The sequence below is a fragment of the Phallusia mammillata genome, chromosome 2, assembly GCF_965637545.1.
Source record: "Phallusia mammillata chromosome 2, kaPhaMamm4.hap1.1, whole genome shotgun sequence".
In the NCBI taxonomy this organism is placed as follows: domain Eukaryota; kingdom Metazoa; phylum Chordata; class Ascidiacea; order Phlebobranchia; family Ascidiidae; genus Phallusia; species Phallusia mammillata.
This window is the reverse complement of record NC_137253.1, coordinates 27,903,858-27,927,726: the sequence shown is the minus strand read 5'-3', so window position 1 is coordinate 27,927,726 and position 23,869 is coordinate 27,903,858. Positions and strand designations below refer to the sequence as shown.

General features: G+C 37.5%; 1 protein-coding gene across 1 annotated transcript; it reads right to left on the bottom strand.

Annotated features, from left to right (window-relative positions):
* Positions 1-578: 578 nt before the first annotated feature.
* Positions 579-23,748, bottom strand: LOC145214827 (protein strawberry notch homolog 1-like). Its single transcript, XM_080083431.1, has 30 exons — positions 23,639-23,748; positions 22,547-22,765; positions 22,331-22,469; positions 21,282-21,940; positions 21,181-21,217; positions 20,966-21,021; positions 19,458-19,560; positions 17,845-18,054; positions 17,308-17,392; positions 17,132-17,222; positions 16,699-16,860; positions 15,985-16,097; positions 15,650-15,764; positions 14,649-14,816; positions 13,803-13,937; positions 12,614-12,759; positions 12,116-12,260; positions 10,887-11,100; positions 10,365-10,553; positions 10,132-10,292; positions 9,433-9,543; positions 8,953-9,109; positions 8,384-8,496; positions 7,292-7,463; positions 6,707-6,781; positions 6,336-6,482; positions 5,501-5,682; positions 4,241-4,467; positions 3,390-3,571; positions 579-2,835 (listed from the first exon to the last, which is right to left on the bottom strand). Exons 2-30 carry the CDS (start codon positions 22,715-22,717, stop codon positions 2,585-2,587), a joined length of 4,716 nt encoding a protein of 1,571 aa, XP_079939557.1. The 5' UTR covers positions 22,718-22,765; positions 23,639-23,748; the 3' UTR covers positions 579-2,584.
* Between the last annotated feature and the right edge of the window lie 121 nt (positions 23,749-23,869).

Genomic DNA, 23,869 nt, shown 5'->3' with positions numbered 1-23,869 from the left:
CATTTTTCGTCTGTTGGTAGTCAAAAAGAATTGTTTCAGACAGAAGTCTTTTTATGTCACGTTATCTGAAATTTCAACCATTTCTGGGGCGATGGGACAATAACGATGTGTTTTACTAGGTTTAATTTGCAGCGGATAAATTACAGGGATAAAACTGCTTCGACGCGAGAAAATTTCTGTAATGGTTGCTATGGCGTCAGTTTCAACGCAGCACTTCATCGCTAATTTTGGTAATTCATCGTGTAAATTTTATCACGGCAATCACATCGAAATTTCATTGCAACAAAGTTACGCACGCTCACAAAGTATCAAACACTTCACAATTCCCTATATACGACCAAATTTTCCTGTTGGTGTATCATGTTCTAAGTACCGGTACCCTCACCTATTCCAGTGCCCTCTCTACCCCCAGAAGGCGCTGATACCCACCTGAAAGAAACAACAGAAAATCGGGAATACACTTTACCAGATGCAACCGAATAGAGTTAAAACTTGAATTCTGACCTCTAAATTTAGCAAAGAGTTGGGTCTGTTTTCAGTTTACTACCGTATTTGCACTTTTTTATTCCAGGATGAAATACGATTTAATTTTTCCGTTTTATTGAAGGAAAACGCTGGAATGTGCGACAAACAAAAACCGAACCTGAAGGAATGTCAAATGTCAAAACACACAATAATAGCTTTGCAACGTTTACAAACAACAATTTCCTACTGCGCAAAGTTCAAATTCATCTTTTCGGCTTTAGAAGTCAATCAGTTGCTTCAAAAGCCAAAGCGAAATTCGTAACACCAAGTACACATTTTCAGCAGATTTTGCGGTGGATTGTTGTTAAACAGGAGTAGCCGATTCGGTATAGGCTACCACTCTATATGCTAAATATGCTGGAACGGTTCATTAACACATTTAGTCTTGTTGTCACATTTCATAAAGGGCATACCATTTAATTGATTTTGTCACAAAATTTTGCATTTTGTGACTGAATGCGAGATATATATTAGCAAGTTCTAATTTTATGGATTTCATGGCGAAAAATGTCGATGGCACACAGCATTTTTGGAAAGGAAGCAGATTTTTAGCAGCAAGACTTTCGAAGCTGGAAAACTCAAAAAGCAAATGATAGAGCAATCGAATAGTTGCGAAGATTCTCAAATCGAATCGAACAGTGAATCAGACAACGTGGTTTGCAGGACTTAAACCAAAAGTTTAAACTTTTTTAATGGCTATTAAGCTACTACCTAAATGCAGTTATTGGTACGACAGCAATCATTTTGTCAGTGCAGTAATTAGCGTTACATGGATTTATCCCTAGGAAGCGAGTACCAGAGTAGCAAGAGTCCATCAGAGTCAGTACGACTCTTACCGAATTACTTCATAGAACACACAAATAACCGGAAGACGAAAAAAAATCTCGAATGCGAAATACGTCCCGGTAAAATAAGCACAAAACGGAACACAATGAACTCTAAAGACCAACGGACATTAACTATGCAACAATATTATAACAAAGGTTTTCAATAGATTTTCAAACGTTTTAATAACCATTAATGCTGTAAACATGCTTAAAGAATCCGAAACAATGATATATTCGGCGTGAATGTTTTGGCCACCAAAGTATTGGTACATCGTTCATACAAACCTATGCTGTCATCACACAAACTTTTATCCAATTCTTGGCCAGGGTTAGTACGAGCAATTTACGAGAAACTTACACCTATTTCAATTTCACGCTGCGTTTAAATCCCCAAACGCCAGACAAAACAAAGGATGTAATGTTGAACTTAAAAATAACAAGCGAAAATCACAGAAACTGACGTGCTTCCATATTAGGCGAGGTAGACCTACTAGTGTCAGGGCAAAAATACGGAGCAGATGTAATGATTTAGAAGTGTTTTGTGAGCCGTTAGGAATACCGCATATGGTTATATGTTTTAACTTTGGAAATATCAAATACAGTAAACCTCGGTTAATCCGGACCCGTTGTGAACAAAAAAATGTCCGGATTGGGCGAAGATCCGGATTAACCGATGTCGATTAGTTAAAGCCTTAGCACCTCATTCGTACCTTGAGTTTTATCCGAATCAGACCAAGATCCGGATTAACCGAATCCGGAGGTTCTTTAGCAGCTTCATTAAATTTGGAGAACATTTAAATTTAACATAAATTTTATCCAAATGTTCATAGATTAGTATTTCATTCTACACCACCAGGATTTTTGCATCTATTCAAGAATTATAGGAAAATGCCTGAATAATACAAAGGGAAAATGGAATATCGAAGCTTTATGTAGTTCAAGGCACAAAAACAAACAGCGCAAATCCAAACCCTGAGATTGACAGGGTGCAAACAAGCAAAATGGTGATACTTTCTGCCCAAGAACCAATCCAGAACCGTTCCAAATTCCATTCCGAGTAAACTGACAAACCTCCAAAAACTGACGTCATCCAGTCACGTGTCCACTTCGCAGCACCAGTCACGTGACAAAAAATTTGACCTAAAATTTTCCCTCTCTCCTTGACCCCCGTGTTCTCTCTAAATACTGCTGTGACAGTCACGTGACCATCTTTTAAGCTTCACTGGCTTGAGTCACGCGGTCCATGAGTATTGCTGCTTGGGCGCTAAAACGGATGAGAGGACAGCGTCGGGGTCCATTTCTTCCTCGACTTCCTCGTAATCGACCAGGTCGTCTTCGTCACTGGAAATATATTGCACAGCGCCAGCTTGTGGCCAGGATGACGTCACAGCTTGTTGTTGCTGTTCGGTTTGCTCGGCTGCGGTGACTTGCCTTGTGAGAGCGACGACTAGACCGGGAACGCAAGGAGAAGGGATAAGGACACCTGTGCGGTGGAATATACGATGTGAATTATTAGAGCGAGGATGAACCACAGTCTATCGAAAACAGAAGTTGTCCAACCGATTGTTGCGCGATAGGGCCGAATAGGCGCCATTTTGCGTCAAAAATAATACAGCAGGTATAGGGAAAATTCAAAATCTAACTATTTGCCCAATGAAATTCGCATTAAAGCTCTCCAATTTGTATAAATCAAACAATGCATATGTTTTCCCTGGATGAACTAGGGGCTATACATTTCTAAAAATTAATATAGATTTAAATATTTGGATCCTTAAATCGGACCAGTAGAAGACAGTTTAGGCTCTTAACCTTTTTTTGTATAACAGGAGAACAATTCCAGCTGTTAAAGTATTTTGGTGGCCAATTTGAAACACGGTAGTAAAATAACAAAGATACCTTAACCGTAGATTTAAATGCTAAAATATTGTCTTACATAGTTTGGTACAAACAATCCAAATAAAGGGTCAAATGTAGTGAAAAAGCGAGAGAACGAATTAAAGGTTCGATATTATAAACCACTACACAACGTAAACCTACCAACAAGTTTCTGCCCGTCATTGCTCTTCAACCGGACGATCTGCATCTTGTAATTAGCGCCCTCCTGTGACATGAGCACACTTTCCACAACTTTCCACACACTTAACACTGATCCTCCCAACACATGATATGTACGGCGCCGTTTCCCGACGTTACAGGTTCCACGCCTGCAGTTGCCCTGCCTGGAAGTAATGTGGTTGTCAGTTAAATATATCATAGATTCTCTTGTAAACAAAATTGAGTACAAGCCTTGACCAAAATTTCTATTTAATTTTAAAACAAATTGACCAGTGTTGTTTTATTTAGAGTTAATAATAATTATAACTTGGAGGTTGTCGCCGTAAGATTAAGACATAATTGTATTTTTTAGGTTCAGTATATCCAAGCCATGTTGAACAAACCGACAAAAAGTTTTAGCAGCATGAAATAATAAAAAGAATGTAACCCAGTGTGTTTCTAGAACCTTGGTTTTTAAAACCGGTTCTACGAAGCAAAACAATTGGGCTTCTGCAAAAAAGTCTACAATATTTCACATATATATTGTGCATAGTTGATTACAAGCCTATACTAACAAAGATTTTTACCCCATCATTTGTGCACCTCACAATCGAGTAATTAAGGTATGCAACATTGTGCATTTTAAATTGGGTGAGTGGTTTGAATGGCTAACTCTGTTATTATGACTTTGTTTTTAGATAGCCACGGGATAACATTACCTAATATGACAAAACTACTTTTAAAATGACAAACAGCCAATTACAACATAAAAAGGTTCAGAAAAACACATGAAGATAATTTGCAAATATGTGGAAAAAACGCTTTCCTGAAGTAAACGTTAATTCACAACCCACCAAAATTGATGACTGCAGTGATCCAGGGAGGCCTCGTATTGTTTTTTCCACCACTCCTCCGCCTCATCCGCCTGAACTCTCGTATATTTAGTGTACAACTCATCCACACTCTCACGTCGATTTTGTTTGCCCGTATTCGGTCGATAGATTGTAAATGAACGCCGGGTTCTGTGTCGTTTTGAGGTCGCTTCGATAGCCAGAACCGTCATATGCCGTGTTCCACTTTTCTGTTAAAGGTTAAGGATAACGGGTCAAGTCTGTATTTTAGACAAAGCAACTTTTTGCACATCAGCATCAACAACTCCTGTGGTTCCCAAACTTGTTTATTGAGTGACCTAAATATTTATTTAAAATGGTTTGTGGCACCAGATACTAGGGATGTGCCAAAACTGCAAATGTTCTGTTTGGTCGAGCACCGAGCATCTCACGTTGATGCTCGGTGCTCGGCCGAGCACGCTCGGTGCATTATGACGTCACAAAAAATCCCCTTTCTACGTTTTAGCTCTGCAAGGTCTCTTACATCACCAGCGGTGTATTAAGCTGTACAGGGCTCAGAAGTACACGTTTTCCACCATCTAATACATTTGAAAAATCATTTGTTTTTGTTCATAGACACCCTTTCAAACACTAGTTACGTGTGTTAGCAGGGCATGAATATGCAAATTTAATGCTCGGGTCAGTTTGTGCCACTGCTCGGCCGAGCACCGAGCATCAAAAACAGCGATGCTCGGTACCGAGTACTCGGGTTCTGGCTCGGCTCGGCGCATCCCTACCAGATACTGAAAATTTCACTTTCATAAATAGTAAAAACTAAAAAGCGCATTTTATCACTATGAAAATGTAACACAACATATTATATTATAATATCGTAAATTAGTGCATATCAAAAGCTGCCTCCGTGGCCCACTGCAGGCAAATAGCCCGGACTTCGAAAACCAGTAGACTAATAAATGTTTACAAAAAACAATCAGCTTTTTCTTAAACACTGCTTTCTACAATGAAGAATTTTTCTACATTGGACAGACCAACAAAAACACATGCTTATTTTTGGGGGAAGAGATACTAACACCGGAACTCACAGCACCAGGTTTCTTTGAGTTAAATTTAATCCCTAATCCTTTCCCAGTTTCACTGTTTTTTCAAACAACTGCGCTTTTTACGCCGTCTATCGGTAATTAGCAAACCTTGTGTCCTGTGAGTTCTTGTGTTAGAGGCTCTACTTATTTTTTGCTGCACAAACAACGAGCTTATCACAGTTACCTGGAGAGTGACGTAGAAACCGCTGTCGTCTCCGGTCGCACATTCGTCAAAAATCCTCACCGCCTCCGTCCACGTGGTTCCACGTTCGATCTTGACCGTGTGCAGTGACACGTGACATGATGACGTCACCTGGAAGTCACGTGACCGCACCCGTTCCACGTTGTCGCTGCCAGCTCCCAAGTCTGCGAACGACAAAGTAATGAAATTCGTTTCTTATTTTCACTATAAGTACATTAAAACATTCCAATATAGGTCTATTTATGCTGTGCATGAAATGCCGCAATTTTGCTGTTATTTTAAAAAGCCATTTGTTATATATGATTACGTAGTGATGCACGTGCGTAGGCGAACAGCTACGTGTGATGCTGGTCAAAATCGTCATGAAACACAAGTTGTTCAACCCATTGTTATGCGATAGAGCCTAAAGTGCTCTTTTTTGTCAAATTAATACAGCGGGGATGGGAAAAACACAAAAATCTGATTTTTACAAACTGGAAAGCTTAAACGCGAATTTGATCAACCTAATTGAACAAAAACTTAGGGTTTGAACATTGCTGCATAATATTGCAAGCTAAATTGCTATTTTTCATGTCAATTTGCCCGCTTTTTTATGCAAACTATAAATATTTGCATTACAACGCTCAAATGTAGAATAAAGTTTAACAAGTTATCGTTGGTTTGGCCCTCGGACATAAGTCAGGTTTCTTATGTGGCCCCTTTTAAAAATTAATTGCCCACCCCTGGGTTAGACCCTATGTTAAGCTCGCTTTACAACCCCTCGTTAGTCGCCCAAACCAACGTACACAAAACGCAGACAACAACATTATACACTGACCGACGATCCCTTGGTCATATTGTCCAGCTTGTTTTGCTTCCTGTATAATCGCCTTCAGCGTGTCACGGAAAAAAGCGAAGATCCCGTTCTGATGCTCGACTTCCATTCCCAACATTCGGTTCATGAACTTAAAGATGTTGTTGTAATCTGATAAACAAGTAAAAACTGTCATTAATCCCGATTTTTGTTGTGTGTTTCTCAGTGCTCGGTCGGCCGTTCTACGACTATGACGTCATGTATGTATGACGTAACAGGTATTTAGTTGTTGTATTTTTAAACTGATTTGTGTGATAACTTCCGTTTTTTTTTTCTTGATTAAAACATGTATAAGGCAGAAAATATAAATGTGATGTTTAAATTTAGAATTTTACCTTTGTCCAGTTGAAACAAGTGATGTCCCGATTCTCGGTTTAGTAAACCAACTCCCAGCAATGCTTGACGTGCATCTAAAAACAAAGAGTTCAAACTGTTATTTTGTCATAACAAATATTTATTCTTGAATGAAAAGGTATCAAAACATTTTAACATACAATAAACCTCGGTTAGACCGGATTCGGGTAATCCAGATCTTTGCCTAATTCGGACAAAACTTGAGGTAGAAATGATTTATAATGTGGTAAGGGTTTAACTAATCGACATCGTTTAATCCGTATCTTCGCATAATCCGGACAAATTGTTTAGTCTAACCAGGTCCGGATTAACCGAGGTTTAATGCATTTAAAAAAATTAAAAGTTATTTGAAATAAACACAAAATAAATTTAATGAGGAAAATAACGGCCCAAATAGACGTAAAAAGCGACATACTTTATTTTTCAAACGTTTCGGCAAATGCGCAATTCATCATCAGTGATATACAAAATTAAAATTAACAAAAAACGTGTCGCATTCAGATATATCCAAAACAACGGTTCTAAATAGTCAAACAGAGTAATTTTTACAATAAATACCCAATTACCTCGAAAAAAGTTTCCGCTGTAGTCACTAGGTGGCGGTACAATCGGAGCTTCGTAACCGGCTATTGACCTCATGATCGAATCCAACGCTCTTCTCCCATACTTGTTGTCGTAATTGTACTGGCTCAAATCACGTGACTCGGTAGCGCGTCGGTCGCCGTGCGTCAATGCGCCCTGTAGGTGGCGTAAAAGAGCAGGTGAATATTTTCGCGATATGATGCATACATTTAGCGAAACAATAAGTATGTGTCAGTTTACTTTTGGACAAAGAAAAAGCATCTTGCTTGTTATTTCAAGATTCTGCTTATTATAGCGTAATTTGATGCAGAGCAAAACACATTTGCGCGAAAACTGTACTTTAAAACAAAACGTACAACGGCACACATCTGTATGTTTCGACTGTTCGAAATAATTTAACAAAAATAAAATAAAAAATCAATTGTGGTCGACCTTAAAACCAATTTACCAAAGCTTTTTCTTGCAAATAACCGAATTATGCAAAAAAAACGGATAATGTTTCTAGTGATGCACCGAACCCGCCTAAAAAAGTTCGGGCCGAAACCGAATATTCGGCCACGAGGCCGAATAATTTCGGCCGAATCAGGCCGAACCTAAAATCCCCGTTTATATGGATGTTTTCAACTGAACCTTAGGTCGTAGATGCGAGTGAAGTGAATTATTCCAAATCAAAACCACTTTCACAATGCGAAAGTTTGACTAAACTTGTAATATTTTGTAGACAATGTGGCTCGTATTTTATAAACACAACAATTAGGTAATTTATTACGTTTCGAATAGGCGAAAATGATAGTTTAGGCATTAACTCCACGCAATCAAAAAAGTTCGGTTTCGGCCGAATTTTCAAAAAAAGTTCGGGCCGAAACCGAAACATCGAAAAACAGCGTATTCGGCCGAAATGTTTCGGCCAACCGAAACTTCGGTGCATCACTAAATGTTTCTACTTAAAAAAAAACTGGCCATATTTAGGATTCAGGATGCAATAAAACCGAACTTGCAATTAACCGGAATGCGATAGGTATTGCTTTGTTGGTATAATACTCGTTTAATCGTTTAGTTTGTTCATGAAAACTTACCAGGCATTCGAGTCGCTTGGCAACAACAGATGCGAACCTCTGTTCACCAGCTAATTCTGTGATCATGAAAACATACTCGGGTGCGTTGACTTGATTCGACCGATGCGTTCTCCCTGCAAAATAGATTGCCATTTGTAAGCTTGTTAAAAACATATCAGAAAAAATCAGAAGAATCTGTTTAATTCCACCAACCTTCATCCGAATAATTCTTAATTAGTCCTTAAATTTAATACCAACTTGGGAATTTTAAAATAATCTTGCTTCTAATTTTTCCAGGTGTAATTCCCATTATGTCTAATTTTATTTAAGGATTTAAACATTCGTCGAAAATTTGTGTATATCCCAAACCAACTAAGATTTAAATTGGCTTACGTAGCTCCCCGAACTTTAACCTGTGTGTGATCTTTTACAGCCAAAAAAATCTCCATTTACACAGATAAAAAATAACACAATCGATTTTTGCTCGACTTCGTATTTCAAGTTGTTTAGATATCTTGGTTTATTTATATATTAGTTAGGTTATCCATTGGGGCAGTTAATATACACTTTCATAAAATTAGGTGACAAACCGAATTGTTGAATCGCTCGATCTGCGCTCCACGGTAACTCCAGGGTGACGTGCATCCGACGTCGCTGATTTCGAGCTCGCTTGTCTGACTGGAGGGAAATCCCCGAACTTGCAGCTTCGCTTATGATGGCGATGTTCTTGTCGCCGTCCATGAAACGCTGTGAGAATCAAAAACAAGTCAGACACTACAAATAATTGGGCCACAGAATAAGCTAGTCAAAAGATACAACAATAAAACGTAACACAAAAAAATGCATGTTATTTGAACTGTGTTTGTTAATGTTTTGTTATTTAAACTAATAATGAGAAAGAAAATGGGTTTAAGTTCAAATTGAAAGTTCTGGCAAACTAATTTTTACATTTAAAAATATAACTTTCCAAAACATTTTGCCGACAGACTCTTCGGAAGTATAACGTGTTTACGTTTTTTCCGACTAGCCAAAAACTAAAAAAGTCAAAAATATAGAAACAAAAATTTTACTTGTTTCTCAGTGAGGTTCAGCAGTTCCACAGGTACGTCACTTTTGGCACGTGACTGATATTCAACGTTTCCCTCATCCGTCGCAATCACCCGACCCTTGCGACCCGTCATCTGCACGATAATGTAACAGTTTTGTTTTAGACTGTTATGCCTGCATGCTGTACGTGTGTTTAAGTCAGTTGAAAAGAAAAGACTTGGATAGCTAGTTTAAAAAAGTGGTTTTCAATCTTAATGCTAATGTACCAAAAATTTTACGAGTGATTTTGAACATTCAAAAACGTGTAAAAAGAAAGATCACACAGAGAACAATTCGTAATAACCCCCAGTTTCAAATAAAATGACTTGCGTTAAACGAAACAAATCTAAAACAGGCATTTTGTTTAAAATGTCTAACAATCAATCAACTATCGTATGTGGGCGTTACACGCAGAGACCACGCCCAATTGTAATAGGGGCGTGGCATAGGCGGAAAACATCACCAGGCACTATGTATGGCTTGAATGTTGTATTAAATAATAAAAGGCCGTTGATTGTTCGCAAAAAAACAAGCGTGTGCTCAATGGCAGCATCATATGCATAAACAACGGCCATTTCGATAGGGGCGTGGTATGTGCGGGTCCCTACGGCAAAACAACACCAGACAGTTATTATAATGCATGTATATATGTATATACACGGCTCAGAGCGAGATTTGCATACCTCTGCAACGTTGTCCGGTCCACCAAGTGCATCAATGAGTTCGTCCAACATATTATTAGGAAGATAGCTACCAAGTTTCTCAAGTCGCTCCAGCAGTTCACGCTTGAGCGCCTGTGCACGCTCTACTGCACCCATGCCCGGGAGGTCAGAGGTTAAAGTTCCTGGGTCAGACAAAGACCAATTATTACCTAATATTAGTAAGTAATAGTTTTACATCAAATAGCTAAGCTTACCTGAAACTAAATCAAGGCTGTCTAATAATCCACCGCGTTTTTCGGGTTTCTCGTTTGTGACTTCAGGTTCTTCTAACGACTCCTTCATATTGAAACCATCGTTGGTCTGATTAACTTTGCTTGATTTTTTCGTCGAAGACTTGGAACGTTTTTTCGTTCTCTTTTTCCTTTTTATAGGACTTGCAGCTTCTGAAAGAGCAATTGGTAGCTTAGAAAATATGGAATAAAAACTTTTCAAAACTTTGATTTGTTTATCAAACATTTTGACAAGTTTATTTTGTACATTTTAAGTTTTTTAAGATTTTTTTGAACAAACATGTTTATAAAGTTTTTTATCTTAAACATTTTACCCAGTTTTTATAAAACAGTTTTTTTTGTGCAAATCAAACTTGGAAAATAGATCTTTTTTTAACTAAAATCTATTTTTCTCTAAAAATAATGTTTAGATGTAATAAGTTATTTTTGTCAGCCCTTGTCAAAATAATCAAGCCAACCAAACAAATAGAAAATAATCTTTACTACCATCACTATCCGATTGATTGAAACCGAAAATTTTCCCAATGTCTTCATCACTCGTGATCATCGAATCAGCGCTAAAATCTGCCAAGTCATCGTCGTCACTCTCATCTGACGCTGACCCAGCATTTGCGCCTTCAGTCGCTGATTCACTCGTGGATGACGCGTCATCAACACTGGAGCCTGAATCCCGTCGTTGACGTTTCATCGGCGCCGCCGGCTACGTTATAAAATCAGTTTATTTATTGAAAAGGAATAACAGCAGATTTCGCTATCGCTGGTCTGCATGAATGCTTTAGGGCTAAACCGAGTTTTAAATCTATGTTTATCTTAACTAAATAATTGCCATTAAGCCTGTGTAGCTCATTTGGTAGACAGGGAAAAACTCCAGCAGTCGTGGGTATGAATCCCACCGCAGATTACGTTTTTCTAGCTGACGCCTTGCCATATGGAAATGCTAGGGAGGCCGACTTGGTTTGGTACAACGCCCTCAGTGGGCCTGGCGTGGCATAATTTATGCCGTGATCACTGGTCTGCATGAACGTTTTTGGACTGATACCAGTTATAAATTTTTATTCATCTTAACTGGTTACTGGTCTGGCGATGCTCTAATGCGAAGCTGACATCTGCACCATATGAGGCAGGCAAAGGTCCTTGTGATTCAACTTGCTACAGGCTTACCACTGATCCAGTATCGCGAGTACTCGAATAGAGTTCGAATCCCACTACAAGAGTTTTTCTAGCTCACGCCTTGTCATGAGAATGCTTGGTGACCGGCTGATTTGGCATAATGCCATATATAGGCCTGCCTACTATGATTTATAAACAGCTGTTCGGGACATTTTGCGATTATTTGACTTCAAAACTTTCCAAAGTTAAAAAAATTGGCAAAAATTGTTAACTGGACACGCAAATGATTTACAACAATTATTTTCGGTCTTAATTTAAATTGAAGTAATTTGAATAGTGTTTTTAAAACCTAAGCGGTCGTGCCCCTTGTGGCAGCTTATAAACTTAGTTAAGCGGTACGGGTGTGGTTTTAATCGAACAACGCATTTAGAATATCAGAGTTTGTGTCCGGCAAAGTTAAAAGGTTAAATAGGTCTGGTATATCCCATCGATACACACTTCATTAAGGCGTAACGTGGCTTATTTAAATACATTTAACGTTAAGTCAAACACCGTGAATAACCCATGACCAATATAAGTATTGTGTTACACATGGTTGTGTCCACCTTGATATTTCCGACTCGTTTTCTTCTGCCAGCTTGAGCCCGTTCCGCGTCACTGCGTTTATAGAAATCTTCACCAAACATTTCGGCCACACGTTGGCGATCAGGAGCAGGAAAATGTTTTAGAATCAGATTCTCAAAAACGTTTCTAGAAAATTGACAAGATTGAAATCAAAGTCTTTTCAAATTGGGTTTGTCTATTTAAAAATCACATGTAAAGTAAATTCTTCCCTACAAGTTTTAAAATTCCCCACTTAAGAGGAAATTTCTCCCCATTGGGAATAACTGATCTCTGCAGTTTAACGTTGAACTGGTGACGTTCCGAACCCGCTTCAAAAGGTTCAGATCGATTTTCGACTGTCTCTTATTATGTACAGCATATGAAAAAAACCGTTCGGTTTTGGCAGAGTAGTGAAAAATGTTTCTAAGCGAAACTGAAACGTTGGTAAAACTGCAACCGAAACTTGTATTACTGAATTAAGATAAAGGTACAGTATTTACTTGGCAGTAGAGACAAAGTCATCCAACTCCCCGCCGCATTTTTCCAACTGGTCGACGGTTCCTGCTTCACCCGTCGACTGTAGACCAATCACAACACACTTGCCATGCTTTACTGCCTCGCGCACTAGTGACACTGTGTGGCCAACCTGAAACAAAAGGGACGAAATTAAAACATGTACGAAGTAGTAAAGATGTTTAAACTACACAGTAGCTACAGTCTACAGCAGTGGTTCTCAACTCGTTTTAGGCTAGGGACCACCAGTTAAATTAAATCGCAGACCAGTCCATTGTTAAGTAAGAATAAAGAAAGCATCCACAACCAACACATTGGCTTGAAATATATGCAAAATTTCAAGGTGTATCAAACAACTAAGACAGATAAAAATGAAATGGCTAATAACCTGGATGGGCTTTTTTTGGGTTATTAATCAATAAATTAAGTATTTCCAGTTGATCACCAAAAATAAATACAGTCCTGTGGACCACCCAAACAGGTCCATGGACTACCAGATTGGAAACCACTGGCCTACAGAGGCTAAAATCTTTTTTTGTGTTTTCTTATTTTCACCAAACTGAAGAATACTTGAAAACTTTTGAGTTTAATTTTGCTTAATATTTGGATCAATTTCGAATTACTGGGTTTCAATGTAGGTTGTAACTATGTTAAAAAACTGTTAGTTAATTTTCTTACTTACTGGAGCAAAAAAGGGCAAAATACAAAACACTCTGTGGGCATAATATGGCTGTAACACCACCCATGAGAAGTGTTAACATTGAATTTTCCCAGTTAAACTTATTTATATTGAATTTATTCACGCAAGACTGAATTCAATGCTCAAGTGATTTTGTACATGTGGCAACTTTTTTAACCTGTCAAACAGCCTGTTAAGTTCAGCTGCTGTAAGGTTGCTTTTCTTGACTAATCCATGATTCAGTTTAATAATGCAGTAAGCCTTGGTGAAACCAGATTCGGTTAATCCAGATCTTCGTCTAATTGGGACAGAACTTGAGGCACAAATGATTTGTAATGTGGTAAGACTTTTAACTAATTGACATCAGTTGACATTTTTTTTGGCCAAACAGGACCAGATTAACAAAGGTTTACTGTAACTTTTGTTTATAAAGCAATAATGCAAGTTAAACCCTAAATCAAAAAATAGAGCAATGCTAAACATATATACACAGTTACCTTGGCCGATATACAGAGGTATTTGAAGAAACGTTGGTGTGCCGACCAAAACTGAGCCCACATAGTTTTTCGCATGTGATATTCAGCGTCTAGAAGGGCAGCAGCAGCTTGGAATGCTTCCCTGGCTGTGACCCACTAAATTAACACATATGTGCTAAGTAAGGTGGAATGGTATCTGTTTAACTGGACGAAGAGGTGCAAAAACTTTTCACGCCATGCAATTTTTTCTTTATCATTAGCAGGTGTAAAGTATAGGCAGACAGATTATGAAATGATAATGACAAAATCTTTTAGTATAGGTAATGTAAGCTTACAACGTTTCACACATTTCCATTGTTAGAACACATATATCATGCACCCTGACAGATCCACTTCAAAATAGCAATCAACAAAAGGAAAATATATTTTAGGCTGCAATATCATGTATTTATGCAGATCTGCAAACATAAAAATACCTGCCCACAATAAAGTGAACGGAAAAGGACTAGTTTCACTTTTAAGATTTAAATCAATGATATTTTGTAAACAGACTACAGTGACTATAGTGCTTGTTGATACAATATTTTGTAAAGGTCTTTAAACCGTCATTTCATAAGAGTTCAAATTGTAAATCCAAAAAACATGTAAAAATACCCAATTGGGCTATTGAGTCAAAACGAAACAATAAAATCTACATGTCTTTGACGTTTGCCAATAACAGACAAAATCGAAATGTGTCTTCATCCAATTAGGCAGTCAATAATTAGCTATCAAGAATGCAAAACAAAATGGTAGGGGGGGCTGTCAAATCGGACAATAACACACACAAGCTTTTTGGTAGGGTTGAAAGCCATGTAACATGCTTACCAGTCTAACAGCCTTGTTGTACATTTGTGTGAAGGAATTGCTCAGTGGGACTTCTTCAATGTGGAAGGAGACTCCGTAGAAACTCAACTGACGTGCGATGTAACTTCCTCTCATCTTCATATCCATAGCAACCAGCTCCATCGCTCCGACACCTCTCCTTTCCACAGCCTTGAAATTTTAAATGTAAACAGGAAATTTACGTTTGAAAAGGTTATCATTGATTGTAACAAAAAGGTTATCATTGATCTATTCTATTGCATTAATTTCCATCTCTCACACAAGCATAGAAGCGTTCTATTCGATACGGAAATGATGATTATACGGTCAAATATTTATTTCTGAAGTCAGAAATCTAATAGATGCTACACTTCAAACAAACGCTGCAATGCTAGAGACAGATGTTATGGTAGCAATAAAGACAAATAATGCTTAGAAACAATAATACAATATGTAACAATGTTTTATTTGTTAAAAGTGCTCTGCAAAATCTTGCTATTGTTTTAAAGTTGAGATTTTTTACATTTACTTTACAAAACTGCCTTAAAATGTAAAAGAAATACTGCTATGTTCTATAAAACAGCCAATGAAAAAGCTTGGTTGCAAAAGACAAGGCAACATTTTTACAGACAATGTTTTCTTTGGGGCACCAAAAAAAAGTGTTATGAAACCAAACTGTACTTGTAAGGTTTATGGACTTATTCTAAACTCACTCAGATTGCATGTTTCCCTAAACAAGAAACTTACACAGTAATGCACATTAAATCTGGATCAATGAATGACCAGAACTTATCCATATTTTAGTAAAAGTTTCATCCGACTTTCAAAATTAGACAAAATAGAAATGTTTAGTTAAACTTTCAAGGCTACTAATGCTTCATCCAGTAGAATAATAGACATCATTTAAGAAAATTTTCCAACAAATCAGAAACAATAACGACATCCAGTTAGAAAATTTTCAGTCAAGGATATGAATATTACTAAACATTGAATATAATACAAACCTGTATAAAGTCAGAAAACACAGGAAATGAGGTTCCCTGGCCCCATAAGCCGAGTCGAGACATATAAGCCATGTTGCGTGGTTCCGAAGCACCCGTTGCACTTGCATACACCACCCTAAAATAGAAATAAAAAAAAAAAAAAAAAATTGACAGTGTGAAAGGCTAAACAAAAAAGCATCGCTATTTAGGGCCATTGTATTCATTTTTAGCCTTATGATCAAAATATACATAGTGTTCCAAAATGGTCAAACAATTTTGGAAAAATTAGATGCAGCACAAACACTTCAGTACCAAAAAGATAGAAGTGGCCAAAGAAAGTAAAAACATGCTCCAACCTTGCTTTGGGCAATTGATTTTGAAGTAGAAGAACAGTAGCACCAGTTTTTGTTGACTTTCCTGACCCAGAGGGGAGAAGGTTTTTAGCTTTGTGGCATTCATCGAATATAATCTGTATAATCAAAGCAAAAATTAGACAAAGTTTTAACAATTTTAGTGTTATGTAAAGAAATTTTTATTTGAATCTTAAGGTGTTGACTACAAACCACTTTACTACTCATAAACAAATAAGCCACCTTACTAACAAATACACAAATGTTCAAATGGCTTTAGTTGCAAAATAACAATAGCTATTGTTTTTGTTGTATGATTGGTAAGTTACAATTTTTTTTTTACAGCAAATGTCAAAAACAGTATATGTTTCAATCTAAGAATGCGAAGAATATATTTAAAATACTGTTGCTTGATGACTGGTGTACAACTAACCAAAACACAACATAAATGACATTGGTTTTTGTTGTTAAAAATCAATATCAAGCCATATTTTACCTACATTTATGGGACAAAGTGGGCCATTTTAAATAAAGCAGAACAGCACCAAACCACTGTCTATTGTTTGCAATCCATATCAATCAACAGTTTATCGCATGTTTCCTACATTACGAAACATCCTAGTTTCAGTTTCAATCTTTACTACAGACAATATACCATTCCCAGAAGCAAAAAACTCCTACTCCAAAAGTACACTTTTATGCTTAAATCAAGTCACTCACTGGTCCATCAAAATCCTCCCCGCACCAGTGAAGGATTTGCTTAAATCTTGTGTGATATTTGGCTTGTGAATGGCTTTCTCCAATCAACGAAGAGTAGGTAGCAAAAATCACACCTTTCTTTACAGCACCATTGTTTTTGGCTGTGATCTTGCCATATTTAAACTGAAATGTGAAAAAACGCTTTTGTGTATGGCACTATGAGCTATCCATTCAAATTTATGTATTTTTTCTTAGTGCATTTGTATTACAATACTGGACCAAAATAGAAAACAGATTACTGCATTATACAAGAACATTTTATGACATGCTTAAGGTCTGGTTTATAGTTTTTTAACTTATTTCTGGACTCAATAAGCTGACAATAATACCAAAAAGTTCATTATGGACAATGCATCCTATTTTATGTTATGTACCAAATTCATACAGTGCTTACCTTGTTAAGTGCATACACTTTAATATTCCTTGCTCCAATGTCTCTTAAATCTCTTTCTGCGTCGTATTTGAGATCATTCGACACGCTGAACCTGTGAAACAAATACAAGTTCAAGTGTTTATCACGGTATCAAGTTATTTGAATTTCAAACCACATTATTGACTTAGGTCACCTACCACAATGCTCTTTTTCTTCCAGCCAAATAGTTTTCATAAATTACACCAGCGACTGTTCTTCCCTTTCCTACACCAGCTCCGTCACCTAAAACATATATACAATGCAGTGCTTGTTTAAATATATATATTAAATTACCCCATGTTTAAAACAGGCTTTGAATTAAGTTCGGAAAATGAATGCATAAGCTAAAAAAATGTTTTGATTTAGAAAGTTGCCTTTATAACACCATTGTAACTTAAGCATTGAAATTTGTATTGGACAAAAATTTCTACAGAATTTATCTTAATCAAATTTGATAGATACAAATTAAAAAAAAACAGGCTGATGCTATAAAGTTAGCTTACAGCAATCCAAGTTCACAAAATAATATTGTGGAAACAAAAATGTAAAGCGGATTTGTCATTTGCAGACGAGCAAAACAAATCAATCAGTTTGAGGTTTGCTTATAAATCTTAAGGGAATTAGCTGTGTAATATGTTTCCTCATTGAACAAATAAAACAATTTATTCTTCAAAACATGAAAATGGATTTGTCACCTATAAAATATCCAGCTCTTTCACCGTTCGGCAGAAACACACAATGCTTTTGGCTTGCATAGACGATAGACTCCAGTTGTAGTGCCGATAGTTGACCCATATCTATTGTGTCTTGAGGAATGGAAAGTCGGTAGCGAACATCTGGAGGTGTTATACTGGCCAAGGAGCTTGTTTCTACAACACTGTCTGGGTGAGGAAGGCCAATGTTCACTGAAATACATTAATAGTTGTTGTAGTGAAAGTTAAGACGAACGTAAATTCATAACTGGGGTCGGCCCTAAAGCGTCAATGCAGACCAGGTATCACAGCACACTCTTTTTTAAATCATAGCCTATTTAATGTGTAATAATCAGCCTGTCATCAAGCATCCCTATATGGCAAGGCATAGGCTAAGAAAATCTAGCCTTCAAACCTACAACAGAAGCATTTCTAGAACTTGCACTTTACCAACTGAGCTACACAGGCTTTGTGGTAAGCTTTAGGGATATGCCAAAACTGCAAATGTTCTTTTTGGTCGAGCACCAAGCATCTCACGTTAATGCTCAGTGCTCGGCCGAGCAAAAATTTCTCCTTTTTCTGTTTCAGCTCTACAAGGTCTCTTACGTCACCAGTGGTGTATTAAGCCATACATGCCCATGAAGTATGCGTTTTTCCACCATCTAATACATTTAAATCATTCGTTTTTGTTCATAGAGACCCTTTCGAACACTAGTTACGTATGTTAGCAGGGCATGAATATGCAAATTTAATGCTTGGGTCAGTTTGTGCAACTGCTCGGCCGAGCACCGAGCATCAAAAACAGCGACGCTCGGTACCGAGTACTCGGGTTCTGGCTCGGCTCGGCCCATCCCTAGTAAGCATATCGAAGGTCGAATCACAAGCACCATTGCCTGACTTGTATGGTGCACATGTCAGCTTCATAGTAGGGGATCACCAGATTGACCATTAATAAGTTTAGATAAACATACATTAACAACTAGAATGTATAGAACATGATATATAATTCTTTTTCATATAGTCATGATATCCAGCTATACCACACACTCATTTTAATGCTCAGAGCCATACAGGAAACAACATGAAACAACTGAACCCATTTTCCTTATACCTGTCAGCATTTTTTTAGACTAAACTGTTGACAAAAAGCAATGAGTCTTTAAGTACCCAATTTACAGTTTTAAGATTCTGACAAAAAACAGACAAGCCAATATATTTGTAAAAAAACTTAACGTTTCAACAATTATTATGACTTTCTCAATACTGCTTGGATTCTAAATTTCATTAGATAGGGGTAGAAGAAATGTTGAAGGTCATGTTTTTTTACAAATACAAGAGTAAAAGGATGCTTGTCGGTCGCGACAGTTTATAGTTGCTTAGCCCAATGGAACACTTGACCCTAGCCACAGGGAAGACTGAAAAAGTATATGATGGCAAGCACAAACGCCAATACTTGTACAAATACTTGGGAAGTACTTGATTTTGTTTGACAAACATTCCAAACCTACAGTAAGGCTGAACTCCTATTGCTGGTGCGCAAAAATTAGACAAAATCATCTACAGCGTTGTCCTTAAAAAGCAAAGGCTGCAGAAAGTTTTCAGGACACACAACTTACATTTGCTAGGCATGTACTCAGCATATGTTTGAGTGTGTTTCATCCCAGACTCTTCCTCTCTCTCTTCTTCTTCAACTAAGTCTTCCCCTTCTTTCTTCGTCATCTGAAATAGTCAAGCACCAAAAATCAAAACTTACATGAATTTGAAAAATTCAGACTTTTGACAAATAGATTGAAACACTTTTAAAAATGAAAATTATTGTGACAATATTTTTTTTTATCTAAATAACACTATAAACAGTAAACTGTGTATTTGTAATTAAAAACCAGTTGAACCAGTTAATTTGGGACCTCTCTGTATTGATTTTTTCACTGATTAAAAATGCAAAAAACATTTATCTGTTAACACAGTTAATAGGTTAACACTTAAAATATTGCTAAACCATAGTACAACAGTACTATTAGTGATGGGACAGGTACCCAGTGCTCAGTATCGATGGTATCAAACGATTTCAGTGGTATCGATACTCGTACTCGGTATCAAAATATTTTGTCTCAGTTATCGATACCAACGTGCGAGTACCGAAGGCCGATTTACACCATACGAATAGAGGCAACTTTATGTCAATATTTGCTTCGGACAGCACAAAATCGGGAAAAAGTTTTGCCCGGTTACGTGTATTTTTTTGCTATCATATGGGGATTACATTTTTCTGCATGTGTGTGTGCATGCCTGTACCCTGACCATGGCAGATAAATAAGCTAGTGATATACAACTAAGTACAACACTGTACTTAAGTACTCGGTAATCATACTCTGTATCGAAGGTATATACATGTGGTACTCATACTCGGTAGCAGTACTTGCTTCAAAACCTGGTATCGTACCATCACTAAGTCCTATTGAAGAGGTTTTATCAAATCAGACATTCACATATGACCAGGCTAGAAAAATCTAGCCTGTGGTGGTATTTGAACCCACAATAGGAGCTTTTCCGGGACTCCCGCTCTACTAACTGAGCTACACAGGCTCAGTGGAAAACCCATTAAATGCTGGAACTGATGCATGTTTTATGTGCTGCACATATCAGTTCATAGTAGGGGATCACCAGTTCGACAATTAACCAGTTAAGATGAACATAAATTTAATACTAGAATCAGCCCTGAAGTGTCTACGCCAGGGGTGGGCAACCTTTGTTAGTGTAGGGCCAATAAAAATGTCAAAATTGGATCGAGGGCCGCACATGTGCATCACACAAAGTGATTTTGCTTTGTTTCTTACCAAATATGCTGAAGTATAATTCGTATTTGATTCTAGCCACATTTTGCCAGATCGCAGAAAACTAGCATCAGGCACATTAATCAGCTCATAAATATGTAATAATTGGACTCGTTTGCCAGTACTTTTGAAATCCAAGTGTCTCTGCGGGCCGCACAAGCTTTAATGAAGGGCCACATGCGGCTGCGGGCCGCAGGTTGCCCACCCCTGGTCTACGCAGACCAACAATCATTCAAACATAGTTCTAACTATATAATGAACTACTAAATAACCAAAGGTTTGGTACTCACTGTTGGAACAGAAAAAGATCGCAGCAAAGATTCTCTTCCAATATAGTGAACTTTTTCTAAAAACAGATAACACAAAAATTTAACAAACAAAAACACTTGAACTGGACCACCAACAGCAGTAAATGACTATACAATCCGAAAGTAAACCACTTATTAAAACATAACACACACTTCCAGTAAAAAAACATCCAGTAAGACAAAAAAACAGTATTTACCTGGGCGTGCTTTAGTTATTATGTTGGCACTTGGACTCTATAAAACAAAGTATGTTATTTATTAAATAGGCACAGCATAACAATTGTAAACATCTACATACATGTACAGGTGAATTTGATCCATTTAGCACAGTTTTAAACTTCAATGAAGACAATGGTGATGGCTGGTAGAATGTATTGCTTGATATCACAACTTTTTTCTCCGTGGGTTGCTTTTCTGGCATAACCATCGCAAATGGAGAACCAGGCGGTGTATCAAAATCAGAGTCCACTGATTTCTCCACAGTTTCAACAAACAGACTGCCTAGGTTAAGTCCGCCCGCTTTAGGGGCATTGTTTTTCACAGCAGTTGTATGCATGCCATTTGGAGCACCAACATTTGACTTTACAGTAAATACTGGTACACTTTGTGATTTCTTCAATGCAGTATTGCATAATGGTAGGTCAGAGTATCTTGAAACGAGTTGAGCACCAGTTATAACAGTCCTAGGAACACTTATGCTTGGATTTTTTGTGGAACTGACTGACAACGGAACTGTGATTGGCCGGCCACTGGCTACAAACTTTTGAACTGGTGATGCTGTGTTTGCAGATATGGTAATGTTTTTTATTCCGTTTGATGATGTTTGAGTCACTAGCTTTACCGAAGAAGTTTCTGGAGTAGTTCGTAACTCAGCGGAGGTGGTGGTTGGCTTAAGATTGCCAGACACTGGCTTTATTATGTTGGCCCCTCCAAGTTTATTGATTTTGATGATTGACCCTGCAATTAAAGAACATGTAACAGTTACATGACTAATGAGAAACTGAAAATACTAAAGGAACAGGCTATGTAATTATGAACACTTCATTTTACTTAAGTCAACATTTACTGGATAAAAAAAACAATTAAATTTGTCTATGTCAGTAATTAGTTACATTCAGAAAAGTCAGAACAACTGCAAAATGTGGAATTTCCCTCAACAAGTTGGTAATAAGTCAAGATGAAGCAATATAGTAAGCCAAGATGAAGGTGAACAAATATGAGCTTGATTTTTGTGACAAATTTGGACCCAACTAATTGGCCAGTAATAAGATACTTTACTGTAAACCTACTGTACATAACCATGAAAAAACTTTTTAGAAACTCATAATACATTTTTAGTAACCATACCTGCTTTTAGTGCTGGAATTTTAATGATTTTTACACCAGGAGGTGGTTTGGCAATGGTATTGATGGGAATTTTCTTAACCACAGTTGTTTGTGGTGGTTTTGCCTTCTCAACACTGGTTGTGGTTGCAACTGGAGTAGTCTACATAAACAAAGTAATGTTTATGCACAAATATGTTTGTTTAAACAGCAAAAAAACTCAATACAGTTGTAGCTTACATTTATAGTGGTACTTGATGGTATAAACCCCAAGGCATCAAGTAATGGATCTTTCTGTTCTTTACTATCAATGTTTGTATCTTCAGCAGGTGTGTTAAGATCAAAATTCATTAATCCACTCTGATTTAGCGCAGCAGAAAGTAAATCCAGTCCATCGCTTGACTCTTCCATGTTGTTTTAATGAAGAATTGCCCTGTGTTAAGATGTTTTGCAGCCAATCTGTTTAACACCAAGTGAATAAAGGTTATGACAAGTAAAGCTTTATTGGTAAACCGTTAAGCGTTAACAAACAAGTTTGCTATTACTGTAAAGCAGAGGTGGGCAACCTGTGGCCCGCGGGCCGCATGTGGCCCTTTATTAAAGCTTGTGCGGCCCGCAGAGACACTTGGATTTCATAAGTACTGGCAAGCGAGTCCAATTATTACATATTTTTGAGCTGATTAATGTGCCTGATGCTAGTTTTCTGCGATCTGGCAAAATGTGGCTAGAATCAAATACGAATTATACTTCAGCATATTTGGTAAGAAACAAAGCAAATCACTTTGTGTGGTGAACATGTGCAGCCCTCGATCCAATTTTGACATTTATAATTGGCCCTACACTAACAAAGGTTGCCCACCCCTGCTGTAAAGTTTCTTTGTATAATCATTAATTATGCTTGCTATGCTAGTAATATGTTTGTAAACAGTTTCATGTAATAATATCATCTTCCAAAATAAATCTTAAATACAGTCACCTTACTATCAGTTAAATCAGTTAAAAACGTTTTTTAAACCATTTTAAGTACTATATTTCTCATTAGATAAAATCAATTAGTTAAGGTAAACAAATCCTAGCTAAAAAATGCCATTAACTAAAGTAACGCATTTAGGATAGAGGTGATCTTGGTAGCGCATTAACAGTCAGCAAGCGTCACTCTTCACCCACTGACCCTCTGGCTAGCCTTTCAAGCACGTGGTTACGACAACGTGTTGTAAACAGACGCGCGACGGTCTGGCAAAAAGAGGTGCTTCGATTTTCAGCCACAAAAAAGTCTCATTTTTACGCGTTCTTAAAAACAGCAGCCTAAATCTTTTTCCACAACAGCTTTACCTAAACTGGAAAGTAACACGTAACCACATATTGCGTCACAACCACGACTTCCAGGCAGACGTAAACAATACGAAATGGCAATACAACGGCAACAACCTCTCTCTGGCGACCACGCGTACCAAATGCCGAGGAAAAAAATCTCGCTGTGGTATATCAAGTGATGTCATAAAGGCTTAAAGCGAGGAGAAGAACAACATAATCACGTGAGCGAATCCTCACACTTATTCGTGT

Excerpts from the sequence above, each read along its gene's own strand:
- LOC145214827 (XM_080083431.1), bottom strand. The coding sequence starts at position 22,717 with ATGGAAGAGTCAAGCGATGGACTGGATTTACTTTCTGCTGCGCTAAAT. Across the intron at positions 21,941-22,330 it reads AATTCCAGCACTAAAAGCAG|GGTCAATCATCAAAATCAAT; the intron begins GTATGGTTACTA and ends CTTTAATTGCAG. Across the intron at positions 4,468-5,500 it reads GTTTCTACGTCACTCTCCAG|AAAAGTGGAACACGGCATAT; the intron begins GTAACTGTGATA and ends AACCTTTAACAG.